This window comes from Podarcis raffonei, chromosome 3 (genome assembly GCF_027172205.1).
Source record: "Podarcis raffonei isolate rPodRaf1 chromosome 3, rPodRaf1.pri, whole genome shotgun sequence".
NCBI classification, from domain to species: Eukaryota; Metazoa; Chordata; class Lepidosauria; order Squamata; family Lacertidae; genus Podarcis; species Podarcis raffonei.
Window position 1 is genome coordinate 45434449 of NC_070604.1, and position 15067 is coordinate 45449515.

At 41.5% G+C, this 15067-nt stretch overlaps 1 protein-coding gene across 14 annotated transcripts in view; it reads left to right on the forward strand.

Moving 5' to 3' along the window:
- Positions 1 to 15067, forward strand: part of ANKRD6 (ankyrin repeat domain 6) — a 68661-nt gene that overhangs the window by 34553 nt on the left and 19041 nt on the right. For 10 of the 14 annotated variants that reach the window (XM_053381452.1, XM_053381459.1, XM_053381458.1 and 7 more), the window contains one exon: positions 13175 to 13297. The exons of 1 other annotated variant lie outside the window; for it this stretch is intronic. In XM_053381452.1, the coding sequence (XP_053237427.1) occupies positions 13175 to 13297 (123 nt within the window). Of the gene's footprint in view, positions 1 to 13174; positions 13298 to 15067 lie in introns of those variants that run through there. 3 more of the 14 variants (XM_053381456.1, XM_053381462.1, XM_053381463.1) reach the window with 2 other exon arrangements.

Consider the following 15067-nt stretch of genomic DNA (forward strand, 5'->3'; position numbering starts at 1 on the left):
CTTTTAGTTGTCTCCCCGGAAGGAAACCCGTTTGGTCTTTATGAATTCTTTTATTTAGGACTTTTTTTAACCTTTCCGCCAATATGTCTGCGAACAGCTTATAGTCATTATTTAATAATGAAATAGGTCTATAATTCTTTACCTCTAAGCTGTCTGCATCTTTTTTAGGGATTAAAGTAATATATGCTTCTTTCCAGGTGTTTGGAATTCTCCCTTCCTTTAATACATTATTCATAACTTCGCATAGCACTGGCGAAAGTTGGTCACTTAACATTTTGTAATATTTAGTTGAAATACCGTCTGGCCCTGGCGCTTTTCCTATTTTCATTTTTTTTATTGCTTTCCCGATTTCTTCCTCCGTAATTGCCCGGTTTAGGTGTTCTCTTTCTTCCATCGTGATCTGTTGTAATTGGTATTTTTTCAGATAGTCTTCTATCTCTTTATCTGTCTCTTTTCCTCTTTTATATAAATCCTTATAGTATCTCTGAAATATTTTCTTTATTTCTTTCGGATCCTCCACTGTCCTTTCTCCAACCCTTATCTTACATATCGTATTTTGTTTTTTCCTCTCTTTTATTTGCCATGCTAAATATTTCCCCATCTTATTTGCTGATTCAAAGTTCTTTTGTTTCAGCATTTTAACCCTCCATTCAATCTCCTGGTTCACTATCATAGAGAATTGGGCTTGTAGCATCCTTATATTCTATTTTATTATTTCATCCCCTGGTTTAATAGTTAACTGTCTTTCATTCTCCATAAGCTGCAGTAGGATTTCTTCTTTCTTTTTCTCTTTTCTCTTTCTTAAAGTACTATTTTCCTGAATTAAGAAGCCCCTCATGACGGCCTTCCCCGCATCCCACACCGTTTCTAGTGGGGTTTCTTTATTCAAATTCCACTTAAAGTATTCCTCGATTGTCTCTTTTGCTTTATTTACTATCTTATTGTCGTTGAATAAATTTTCATTCATTCTCCATCTTAGTGATCTAAAATCTTTTCCTTTTATCTCCATATAGACTGGATTATGGTCAGATAGAGTTTGTGGGTGAATTTCTGCCTTAATTACTCTTTGTGTCAGTTCCTTCGAGATCCACATAAGATCTATTCTCCCCCAACTTTGGTTTGGATTTGAAAAGAAAGTAAATTGTTTTGACGTGGGATTTTTAAATCTCCAGGCGTCAATTAATCCCAAATTTTCCACTGACTCGAAGAAGGTTTTCGGTAGTTTACCCTCCCTCACTTCCTCTTTTCTTGTTGATCTATCCATGTTTGGGGAAACTACTCCGTTAAAATCTCCCATCACTTTCAAATGTTGATCCATCCATTCTAACAATTTGTTGCCTAATTCAGAATAAAATATTGACTTTTTATCATTGGGAGCGTATATCCCCACCACATTTATCTTTTCTCCTTGATGGGTGATCTGTACAACTATCATTCTCCCCTCTTCATCTTTATATAATAATTTTGGGTCAAGTTTTTCTTTTACATATAATACCACTCCTCTTTTCTTGACGTTATCTGATGTTACAAAATCCAATCCTAGTCTCTTATTACTTAGAATTCTTTTGTGTTTCTTTTTTATGTGAGTTTCTTGAAGACAAACTACGTCAAGGTTCTTTTTAAGCAATATATGAGCAATTTGATTTCTTTTGTTTTTATTGTTTAGCCCGTTCACATTCCATGAAATAATTTTTAAAGTCATTTTTAGTGTACAGTCAGTAAGTAGTCGAGTCTAAGTTGGTTCTACTGTTCTTTGTTATCTGTCTCTTCTTCCTCTTTTTCTTCGTCTAGGCTTTCCTCCCCTTCTGCCTCTCCGCTTCCTTCACCTCCACCCCTCTCTTCCCCCGTCTGTTCCCCTTCTGGTTCCCTCCCTTCCATCCTTCCCAGTTCCTTCTCATATCTTCTTGCAAATTTATTCAATTCCAGAGGGCTAGTTAGTTTAAATCTTTTTTCTTTAAAATAGAAAGAAATCCCTTCCGGGAATTCCCATCTATACTGGATCCCGTTCTTCTTCAATTGATTAGTTAATTTTTTATAGATATCTCTCTTGCGAAGAAATCTCGAAGGAATCTCTTTAAATATAATAATTGACTTTCCTTCAATGCATAGTTTTTGATTATAGTTTAGTTTTAATATTTCATTTCTTATATCCAGTGAGTTAAACATAACCAGGACATCTCCTGGCAGTTTCTTCCCTCTGGCTTTGGCTGATTTTGTTTTTATCCGAAAAATATTTGCAACTGTGTATCCTAAATCTTCTTCCTTCATATCTAACCAAGCTGCTAATTCTCTAACCATCTTAGATCGTATATTTTCATTTGGTTCCTCTGGGATCCCCCTAAATTTCAGGTTAGATTGCTTCTGTCTCATTTGAGTCATCGCCACACTGTCCAATAACTCTTCCTGTATTTTATTTATCTCCTTCACCTCCATCTTAATCCTATCCATATCTTTCCTGTTTTCTTTGGTGTCCTTTTGAACCCTTTTCATTGAGTCTTCCAGCACTTTGGATCTCTGGGATAAATCTTTTACTTTTCCTGTTAATTCTCCCACCACCTCCTCTAATCTCTTATTCACAGAATCCTGTACTTCACTTAGTTTTTTCTCAATATACTGTTCGTTATTTTTAAATTCTTTCCTTATTTCAGCCATCAAGTTGTCATAGTCTTTAATTTCCTTTCCTTCTTTTCCATTTTCCTGTCTTGATGGTCTCCTTTCAGCTGGCGTTCCCACCCCCTTTTTCATCTTTTATTTCTATTTGTCTTAATTAATTAATAATTAATAAGAAGAGCAAGAAACACAAAAAGTAAAAAAAAAAAAAAATCCCTCTTTCCCCTCCTCTAGAGGTCGCTCGACTGTAATTTGGAAAATTCCTTTGTTTTCCCAATGCAATTCCTTTCTGTTCCCTCACGGTGGCGCTTCACTTACGTTCCCCCTTTTAACTCCCCAGCGTGAGATCTCTTCCCTCACACTGCTTGGGAGCCAATAGCATAAATCGTTTTACAATCGCAAAGAGCAAATAAAGGCGGGAGAAAGTTAAAGTTCAGGGTCCTAACGAAATAAATAATATATATGAAAGAGAGAACATCAATACATCAATGTCCCCCCCTAAGAAGGAAAAAAAAGAGAAGGAAAGAAAAAAAAGGAAAAAAAAAGTGGGTAGGAAGTCCCCAGTTCGGTACTTTCCAGGAGGCGAAGGCGAAACTGCAAGGCAGATTTCAAAGTCCAAACAAAGTAGGAGTGGGGAGGGGTCCCGACTAAACCAGAGGATTACCACGGGAGGACGGCAGAGTCTGGAGAGAGCGTAGAGTCTTGCCCAGATCTACTCCTCGTTTCCTGATATGGTATAGTATATATTTAAAGCACCATTCTTATCTTCTCCTAGTTGTTTACCATTGTGAACCGCTTTTGGGGGAAGAGCAGGAAGTAGAGCCAGGGATTTCCTCTGTTTTCCGCCTTTCTCTTGCCGTTCGCTTTCTCCTCCCCCAACTCTCGTTGAATTCACTCCTCTCAATGGCGGACTCCGCTTTCTAGCAACCAAACATTCCAAATAATGCAGAGAAACAGTTTCAGCTTAAACTCCGTCGAGGGGGGGGATATATAGGAGATACAAAAACTCGCATCAGAGACTCACTTATATGTCCTTGACTGAGTAACAAAGTTTACAATCTCTTTTAGTCGCTAACAAAGCGCGCTCCGACCAGGACAAAACAGAAATGTTTCTATCTTCTTCTCTAACGTTCACCTTTTTCAGACAGTCCAATGCCTCAGATTTTTACGCTTTTTTTTTCCCGAGGTCTCTCTGCAACACCCACTCGGCAGCTTCGGTCTTTCCCCTCTCCTCTCCCAGTCTTCCGTTACACGTCGTTTACTCTTACCGCTGAAGTGAATTCCTTCTTCTTACATGTCGTAAATCCTTTGTTCCGCTGGTTTCTTTGACTTAAGTTCAGTCTAGTATTATTATTATTTAAATTGCAACCCAGCTTCTTTATTGTTGTTGGAGGCTTGCCGCTTTTACTCGGAGCCTGAGGCTTCACAGCGCGAGGTCTGATACTTCCCTTTCGTGCTGCAGCTCCACCCTGTTCTCAAACTTGATTTAAAAAGTCCGAAAAAACAAGGGAGCACCAGCTGCACCGCCAGGTACTGTCCCCAAAGATAATCCTCTTTGGGTTTCGAGGTCCACGGAGCCTTCGTGACACCTCTAGACCCCCGCGTTGTTCGAGACCCCCCCGGAGGGCAGCCTCGCGCTCCTTTCCTGTAGCTGCGGTTCGCCGGAAGTCCAGAACTTCAATATGTCTTCTAGTCCTAACGTGGGGCTAAGATTCCAGTTGCTCTCCTAGGGAGGAATGTACTTCTCCAGGAATTACTGGATTTCAGTCTGTGCTACCACCCTATAGACAGTGTGTATTCCTGAACCCTGTAAAAGATTGTGGGGATGGACCCCCCAGGATGCTGACAGTCTGTTCACCAGTCTGTGACTCGAAGGTGCCCCAAACAGCTGAGCATCATTCTGGTGGAAGAGAGGGCTATTCATCTGGAACTACTAGCCTATCAAATATAAGTAGCTGGGCAGTGAGTCCTTAGAAGAATGGACCGTGCACCTGCCAGTTCCACATAAACAGCAAGGAAGACAAGTGCACTTGTCAAATCTTTGAGGAGGCCTCTGCACTCCTAGAATGGTTGGAGTTTTGTGCAATTCCCGGTGAGAGTTGATTGTGATGGTTCTTGCAGGCACAAGCCAAATTGAACAGAAAAATGTCATGAGCATGCAGAAAGAGCCTCATGGGTGAGACTGAAGCATGCATTTAGTTTTCCCATTGAAATAGATGGGATATTGTAATTCTTAACTTTGAGTGAGTTATGCCTTAAATTTTAGACTTGCTTCAGAGGTGGCATAATTTTAGAAAGCTTTGAGCTATAAATTTGGTAGCTACATAGGTGTAGTGCAGCCATTCTCCCAATTCCCATTTGGGACAGGGTTTCACCTATCTTTATAGGAATGCCCAAAGGAAAATTACAGACACATATTCTACTGTAGATGCAGCTGCACTTGCTTATAGCAGGAATATACATTACCTTAGTATTGGAATGTGAGGTCCCACTCCTGCAATAGTTCTGCACTTCTAAACAGGGAGAATATCAATGCGGTGTGGAAGAATCTCTTTCAGTGGAATCGGGTTAGGATGAATATAAAGCGCTGTGTGCAAGCCCTAAAAATCTGTGCTAGGCACAAGTGTAGCTCGGTTCAGTTCTAATGTCTTTCCCTAACTGAACCACTCTTTTATATTCGTTCATTTGGGTAGGAGCTCAGACCCTTTGCAGTAAGCCTAAGCTTGCTTCCCCAGTAGTATTTCCTTCTTCAGTTCCAAGGTGGCTCCTTTCACCCTATTCTTCCAGAACATTGGAAGCATCATCTGACATGTTATCTTGGAAGCTTGCAGGTGAAAAAAATGTTTTGAGATTATTTCACTGACAGGCTGCTAATGTTCATTTTCAACCCACACTAATTTTAAGGGCTGGAGACAGCTCAGAGTTCAGAAATGACAGGGTCCAATCTTAATGGGTATGATAAATCCTGTAAAAGAAATGCCTCCCATCTGAAGCAATGAATAGGTTTACAATGTATTGCAGTGCCTGAAAGCGCCAGTTTTTTGTGCCACTGGTGGCTCAGTGCAGGAAGGTAGAGGGGAAGAGTGGGCACATGGGAGGGACTCTGAGGGTGGAGTCATCAAATGCACCTCTGTCCCCCTCTTCACTTTGAGCCCTCACACATTATTTCTGACCATCTGTAGAGTGTGAATGTTCATGAGGGCATATGACTTCCAATATTTGAAGAGATTTTAGAATAAACTCCTTATCTTCTTTTTTTAAAAAAAAGCACACTGGCTAAAGATAATGAAAATAAACGCCTGAGGAAACACTGGAACAGTTATGGAGGTATTCAAATCATTCTGAATTCAGGCTAGTACACACAGAACTCTTTAAACAGAAAGGAAGAAAACAGCATTTTTGAATTCTTGTTTACTTGAAGCAGCAACACATGAATTAACGTGGTCTTTCACGGTCTAATAATATAGTTGTCTCAGCTTGCTGGAATTGAAAGAGGTTCCTGTTTTCCTTTTTCTTGACTGAAGGCCAATATATCTGGACAAGTTCTGTTTAATAAAAAGACAATTCAAGTATACAAAGTCCAGTAACATTTTTTTTTAAAATGCCGGCAAGTTCAGACATATACCTAAACTTGCTCTTAACACTGTCGTTGTTGGAACTATTCCTGAATTAGGGCCAGTCTACACATTGCAGTGGTCATATAGTGTCTGCTTACTAGCCTTCTTGTGGTGGCTATTCCATGTACAGTGGTACCTTGGGTTACATACGCTTCAGGTTATATACGCTTCAGGTTACAGACTCTGCTAACCCAGAAATAGTGCTTCAGGTTAAGAACTTTGCTTCGGGATGAGAACAGAAATCGTGCTCCGGCGGCGCGGCATTAGCTAAAGTGGTGCTTCAGGTTAAGAACAGTTTCAGGTTAAGTACGGACCTCCGGAACGAATTAAGTACTTAACCCGAGGATACCACTGTATTACTGTAACTCAGAGATGGGCTCAGCATGTGCTGCAGAGCTTTCCAAACTGTGTGTCGGGCAAAGGCTCCCTGCACTCCTCCCGGGGCTGGAAAGGGGTTAGTTTAACCTCCAGTTTGCTAGCAAAACTGAATTCCTGTGTCATGAATTGATGCATGTCTAAAAAGTGGGTCACCAACATGAAAAGTTTGGAAAGCTGTGATGTACTGTATTAGAAAACATTCCTTATTTCTTCAGCACTGGTTGATACACGCTGCTACTTCATCGCATAGGTTGTTTCCATGCCAATGTTTAGGGGCAATTGTTTGGGTGGAGATGCTCCATGTCTTGAAGGAATAGGACATGTTTATAGAGGCAGAGGTAGAAATAACTGAACTGAAAGAGAAACACCGAACTGACCTCTGTATCTCAGAAGCTCTCTGTAGTGCATCCTTAATGGGCCACCAAGCACCCCCACCATGTTCTTTAAGACACAAGGAGGAAATGTTTTCCACAAATGTGTTAAGTGATATGCATGTTTCGGCAAAGTGTTGGCTGGAGATTGGAAGTGTGTGCTTTGGCAGGGACGCGGAGGAGAAGTAAATGCCATGGAAAAGAAGTTTAAAAAGGACATGCAGAAGGGGTGGTGTTATGCAGCAGCAGGATAAAGGCTGTTGCATATATCAAGTCAACTGTGTGTATTTGCGTGGCGAGTTCCCGCCCCCCACCAGGATAAATAAAGACACAAGACACCATAATTTAAGGTTAAATGGACGAATTAGGCCACAACTTTATTGAATTCAGGAATGAGAGGCATTGGCTTAGGCATTGGTCCTATCGACTATCCGGCTCCAGCCCATTTGCTGGAGACACGGGAAGGGTTAACACCATAGAGGGGGAGTCTCCTGCTGAGGCACGTCAACTAGGAGCTCCCCCGGGTCACCGCTCGGGGGCGTGCCTTTGGCCCACACCTCCATAGGCTTCGGACAGGGCCACGCCCCCCGGAGTCCTTTATCAGACCACCCTTCGTTCACTGGGGGGAGGTGATGGCGTTCCTCGCCCCCACATCCTCTTAATCCCTTCTTACCAATGCCTAACCGCCACACGAGCAATCGCTCTCCGCCAATAGTCTCATGCCTGAAACCAATCAGCCAAATATTTCCAGCATCCGAGAGATGCACGCCATCAGCGAAATATCATTTCCCGCATCCGAAAGATGCACGCCATCAAGCTGGTAGAGGGCCTCACAGTTGAAACGTATGCCCGGGTGGTCAATGACCCTCCCACCCAGGGCTGCCACTCTACGCACCACCGCCCGATCCAAGGCTTTCCTAGCCCTATTTATGGCTATCGGGCACCTGCAATCTCTCCAAACCTGCCTCTCCATCAATGAGGCCCAAAGAAAAATAATAGTGACGTTTGGGTAAGAGGCCTTAAGTTCCTCAAAGTCACTAAAGATATGCCAAATCAAGTTGACTGCCTTTCTGTAAGCGAACTCATTTTCACCTAATTGGATAACTAAAGCATCTGGGGGGCCCTCCGCTGCCACTCTGGCCCTAATAGCGGGCAACATTTCGGTCCAGCGCATTCCCCTCTGAGAGATCCAAGATATATTGATGTAGTTAAGGTGCAGCCCGAGACCGGAATTGATGGTGCGGACCCTGGCCCAATGCACAATGCTGTGCCTGATTATCCAGCCTCTTAATGGGAAGATGCGGCCGGGATTCCCCTGCTCTCGCGGGGGCTGAAACCAGCCCCCGCTCATGTGGGGGTGGGCGTGAAGCCCGCAACCCCACCTCCTGGGCAGGCGGAAGTGGCTTTGCTCATATAATTTGTGTGCGCGCAATAGCTCTTAGGGTGAATTAACAGAGATAATGGTAAGAAGTAATTATTCACATTTTTGTATAGATGGACACACACCTTGCACACCCAGTGTGTTGTGTGTGTGCCATAGCATTTGTAAAAATGTATGGGGGGGTTCCACCTTATTGAAAAATTACCATCCCAATATGTGGAAATTTACCCCGAGGCAAAGGATCTTCAGTCTCATAAGACACAACACCAAGTAAGCAAAACCAAAATCATACAGCATTCCTAGAATATGTATGAACTTGCTTGGCTTTAGACCTTTCAAGGAAGTAAATCAAATTATTCCAGTTATGTAGATTATTCTTTTGTCTTTCTTTTGTTTCTACCTGTTAAGTCCACCACTTTCGTTCCATCTGCCTGCTATAAACAATTTTCTTTTTCTTAAAGTGTTTCTGTCACCTAGATAAGACCTCTCTATCTGGTCCCTTGGCTAGTGGCAGAGTATAAATCTCTTTCTAGGCCCTACAGGCAGACAACACCATGTTGTTTACTTCCTTTTCTCCAACAGCCCCACCTCCTTATTACAGATTGCTGGCTGTGTGCCACCTCACACCCAGCCACCCTGCAAACTTCAGAATTCACATTTCCACTATCCATTTGGAAGGGTTTTTTAAAAACATTTTTTGAGAAGTACCTTCTGTCACAGGTCTTTCTTCCCTAAAAATCCTAAGGGCTCATCCACGCTTCCTGCTTGTCCCATGCTTAGAACCCATGGGTCTGAGCGATTTTCTGCTTGTCCTGCTGCTTTCCCCTGGGGAAACACTCTCTTTGCCACTGAATTGGAGCAAAGTGGAAAACGCAATTGACATTTGCTCTGATTCAGTGGTAAAGAGTAGGATTTCCCAGGGGAAAGCTGTGGGACAAGTGGAAAGCAGGATCGAGCCCTAACATTTTCAATTTTCAGATTGTGCATGTGAAAATTCCATGTCAGACAGGCATATCTGTGATGCCACATCAGAATCCAGCAAAACAGAGTTTTGTTAGTTGGGCTGGAAGTAAGCTTCGAAGTATAAACCATGTTCACTTGCCATGTGCTGACTTGTTGCCAAATGTTAGTGCTGTGCCAGCTCTGGTAACATAAGTCTCCCACAATCAAGTGTGGAAACACTATTGGGGAATTACTATTACTGACTATGATGTACTCTGGCATGGCAAGTTCATATGGTCATAGAAAACCCTGCTGCATCCACTGTTTGTGGACCCACAGCATATGAAGGAAGGGTTGCCACATGTCCTCTTTTCCCAGGACATGTCCTCTTTTTCATAGGTATGTAAAATGGGAGTCGTCATAACAATCCATAGTTAAAAGTAGAAGTTAGCAAATGTGTCCCTTTTTTTTGCCCTAATAAGGTGAAACATTGCCAACACTGACTACAGGGCTAAACTTGTTTGAATTCATATTTATGATCTAATGTTTTGCATCTCTGAATCATTTATCAATGCAGGTTCTGTGGGGTGTGTGTGTGTGTGTGTGTGTGTGTGTGTGAAATTGCCAAGAGATTTTTTGAACCATCTTACTACATAGTCAGCTGAAAGTAGTGTCAAGTTCTGGATATTATTCTCCAGGGAAGAATAAAAGGAAATGTACTCCTAAGGTTTCAACCAGCTGTTGACTTTAATGACAGCCTTTGAAAAGGTCCTGTTTGAATCAGATCAGACTTGTATATGTGGCTATCAAAGCTACAGCTTTCTGTTTGTGGAATTTAAGAACTTAATAGATTCACACATTGCCTGAGACTTTTTGAAATTAGGGGTGGGATGACTTGTGCTGCAGACACCAAGTAAATCTGTGAGTTATAATAAAAAGAAACCAAAATGCACAGGAATAAAGCTATTTGAAAGCATATTGGAAGAATGTTCTGTTTTATAGGGCAGGAGTCATGTAGGCCATGTAATTAAACGAAATAGTCCAAATATAGAAGATCACAGTGGGATTAAAATGGCATTCTGTTACAAACTTGATCAAATGCCTTCCAAAAGAAATGTTTAGCTAAGTAAGAGAGGTTGCCATTAAAAAGACCCACCTTGGTATCCTTACTAGACCAAGTCATCTGAAACAGGGTCCTGGAGGAGGAAGACTCCCATTGGACAAGGCATTCTTTTGACTAAATGACACATTTGCATTTTCCAAGAGCATCTTGTTACTCTTTAATTCCAGGACTCTTTCCATTACTATCTGATAGGGGAAGAGTGGATGGATAAATAGATTGTGATGATTTGTTAATTTCAAGCATTGGTTCCATTCACCGTCTTCTGACAGAGCTGAGGATCCTGGACATCTTTTTTGCTCATAGGTGTGTCTTCATATGATGATCTCTAGAATGGCAATCAAACCTTAGGACTGATTTGTTTTGCTTTTTTTTCTTTAAATATATCTCAAAGCTGCAGTTAGATCAGCCACGGACAGTAAAAAACAGACAAGCAGAGAACAAGAACAAAACCCTGCTGTGGGCTGACCACACAATTATGATCTCACTATGCTGGCAGCCTTTATACCAATACGGTATTATGTAATGTAACAATCCTATGCACTCCCAGCAGCAAAGTAAAAAGCAAAACGGTGCTTGTAGAGGCAAGAGATAACATAGTACACAGCCACTCCCACAAGTATTCTTGGCAACTCCGCCAACACCTGCCAGCCATGATGTTATGCCCCCATAATACTCATGCAAGGTACCAATCATCAGCGGTGATGGTGGCAACATCACGATGCTGTCACAAGTCCCAGCCCATGATGTAGCTCCAGACATGTATCTTCCTATGGGATCTGTGTAACTTTGCTGCGGGGCTGATGTATATGCTGCCGCCGTAAGTGGCTGTTGAGCTGGTTGGAATTCTGGTGTCCAAGGTGGTTGTGTTAGGGTGGCCATTTGTCCTACAGAGGACCATTCTCTCTTAAAGAGTAATCCACCCAAGTGTGGTTTCAAGTTAAGGAACTATAAGAACAGAGAGCAGGGTTAAAGTTGCAACTAGGCAGCAGATTAAACTGGTACACAGATCCCCCCTGGGTAGCTTCTTTCCTACTATGGTGACAATTATTATCTTTCTAGTGATTCTTTCGAAATGTGCATCTAGGTGCATATAAATGCAAGCATATGCATGATTTATGCAAGGATATGTCCTCTCTTTTTTGGTGCGGTGTTTTCTTTTTTGGCAATGCAGAACTGGCAACCCAAAGCGGTGGAGGCAGAACAGGAGGCACTGATGGGCAGACCAGTGGTTTTACTTAGCTTTTTCTCTTTTTCTGGTGTAATGCTATCTCTTTGTTGATAGAGGGACATATCCCCTATCCCCCCAAAAAGTATAATTTTGGGGACTTTGAGCAGTAATTCAGTGAAACTTAATTGGAGTTCAGGTGGATATTATTTGATTGTCACTTCCGTGGATGTTTAGTTCCATTCGGTTAGTTCCACTAGCTAGTCTGCTGATTAGTATATCCCTAATTACAAGAAACATGTAACTGTGCAATTAGTTCATGATCCCAAATTGTTCATCATGTGGAGCCCCAATTATGGAATTGTTTCCACAGAGAGGTCCATCTGATGCCTTTTTTGTTGCATTTTTGGTGCAATGCAGACCTTTTTTTATTTTTCCCAGCCTTTCCTGGCTTACTTTAGTTCTATTGATAGTTTTTTTTAAAAAAAGGTCTTCCTGCCTTTTGTTTATGTTTTTCTGATTGCTTTGTGGGCTTTTTGTTTTATTTAAATAAAAAGTGTGTATCTTCATAGCTACACTTCCTGTTTCTACACTCCTTCTTTTCTGAAAACAACAGATAACACAGGGGTGGGGGTGGGCTTCTGGTTTCTATATATATTTGGCTGGCCACTGTGAGAACAGAATGCTGGACTGGATGAGTCTTTGGCCTGATCCAGCAGGACTCATCCTATATTCTTACAGTCAAACCTCAGTTTTCAAATGTCTTGGCTGCCGAAGACTTCGGAAGCCGAACGCCAAAAACCCGGAAGTGAATGCTTCCATTTTTGAATGCATCTTGGATGTCAAATGGCTTCCGATGTGCATTTTTCATTTATTTCCACTGAACTTGCTGACAACCCTTTGATCCTCAGTTTTCGAGCGTTTTGGAAGTCAGATGGACCTCTAGAACAGATTTCATTTGAAAACCGAGGTTCCACTGTATGAAATTGATGATTTTATGTCATTTCAGTGTTCACAGAGCTTTCTGTTCACTATGAATGATTTCTGTGCTCACTCCAAAGGATAATAATAAAGTCAATAAAATAATATGAACCAGGTTTGCATCTCTGCTCCTCCACATGCAGCTGCTGGGTGACCTTGGGCCAGTCACACTTCTTTGAAGTCTCTCAGCCTCCTTCACCTCACAGAGTGTTTGTTGTGGGGAGGAAGGGAAAGGATAATGTTAGCCACTTTGAGACTCCTTCGGGTAGTGATAAAGCGGGATATCAAATCCAAACTCTTCTTCTTCTTAATATTGGTTGGTTTCTTCCATATATGCCAGCATTTATAGTTGCTTGCTTCTAGAGTGAGTTGGTTTGCTGGCCTAAAATGGAATTCTAGTGGGAAATGAAAGTGTGGGTGAAACAATGGAAATTAGGAGCATCTGATACTCCTAGAGAGAAGTGCAGGTTCATGAATACGAAGAGAGGCCATACATTTGTAAGTACATATAGTTGGTAGTGTTGCAATATTCATTTAATAGGAATGTCTCTGGTATAAGGTTGCTAACATGCTGTGTACCAGCAACTGGCTTTGAATTTTTTTCAGCAATTGCTACCTTCTGCTTTACAGCATGGGAGGACACCTCTCCATCTTGCGGCTTATAAGGGTCATCTCCGCGTTGCCCAGATTTTGCTCAAAGCAGGCTGTGATGTGGATCTTCAGGATGATGTGAGTAGTTCTAACCATTCTTACACCAGGGAAAGCCCTTGTGTTTCTGTGTTAGCCGTCCAAAGAGCACTGCAACAAGTTGTCTCCTTTTAGAGACTGATTCTGTTTCAAAACAGATGTTTGCTTTGTTTACTAAGGGTACTTCCAGATGGCAGCTTAATATTGCAAACAGTTCGTTGGAAACAGGCTTTTTCTCCACGTTGGATTTTACACGAAAAAGTGTAAATCTGAACCATTATTATTATTATTATTTTGTGGGGAGGTTGGCATTTTGATGCTGACAAAGTTGTATGGATACTGCAAACAACAACAACAGAACCCTGCATGCAGGAGAAGCATTAATTCTACAATAAACCCCTATCTGGAAGGACCCTAATTTTAAAGCTTTATAGGACAGCATGTAACTGGGATGGTCAAAGACAGTGGTCCTGTAGTGGTGCCTTGGGGCATATTTTCAAAATCTGCAAGGATCGTTTTGCCAGATACTTTTCAAATTTTAAGCATAAATGAAGGGTGGGTGTTGCCTTTCAGAGAAGTAAAAGGTTTTTCAATATGGTGTTGGACAGACACCAAGTGTTTTTAGATTTCACAGGCCTTTCCTTCCTCCAGGAAGCTCAGAGCTAAGCTGTGCTGAATGTTCACATCTGCAAACATTCCATGTGAAATTAGTGCTTTGAGGGAGCTGAATTCCCACCCCTGAACCTTACCCATCTTTTTCACTGCTGTTCTTTTTGGTTCCACTTTTCTTAGAGCTGGAAACTCTCACCACCACCCACCGTCACATCATTCATGCCATTCAGAGGTGTGAAACCCATGGCAAGAATGCTTGCATTTATAACGCTCAGGACATTTCTGAGCGGAACCAAAATGCTTTATGGCATGGAAATCACTCTATTTTTTGTACTCCTAGTGGATGGTTCTTTGCCATTCATTGAACTAATATATTGTGATCAGCCTTAACATTAAAAAAGAAATGTTGAAAGAAGCCTTTATTTTCATATTTTTGGCAGAATTTGACTCTCATAAAATCTGTGCAGCATGAATACTGTTGTTGCGCTCAAACAAACTTTTACTAGCTGGGGTGAAAGTGGTTTTATTATTGAAAGTCACATTATGTACAAGTTATACAGAGCGGGTATATTCATTTGATGAAGTAATCATATTCTCTCTTGCTGTAGCTTTCCTCCAGCTAGTAGATAGCATAGATGAAATGCAATGTTGTATCCAACTAGGTTGTATTCAGAGCTTGACTTAAGTTCATTGAGTTTTTCAGTGGATCTGCTCTGGGTATGGCTAACATTGGATTTCACTCAAGGTCACTGTGGATTTATTTTTTTTAATCCATTTACATCCCACCTGAGATATTTGTACCTCTTTTATTGATTGAATGCGTTTATATTCCACCTTTCCTTCAAGGAGTTCAAAGTGGTGTACAAGATTTTCCCTCCCCAAGTTTATCACCACAACAACCCTGTGAAGCAGGCTACCTGAGAGGTAGTAATTGGCCCAAGATCACTCATTAAGCTTCATGGCTGATTGAGGATTTGAAGCTGGGTTTCCTCAGTCCTAGTAGCAACACTCCAGCAACTAGACAACAGTGGTTGTTATACACCAGAAATAACTTGCAAATGTGGACTTAGAAACATAGTTCTGCGGCCTCCTGGATTGCAAATATTCTCAGCTTTCAAAAGACTGTCCTTTATCCTGTTTTTTTCCAGTCAACTGTGAAAGTCAATAACTATATTGTTTTTATATCCTATGTAGTAAATA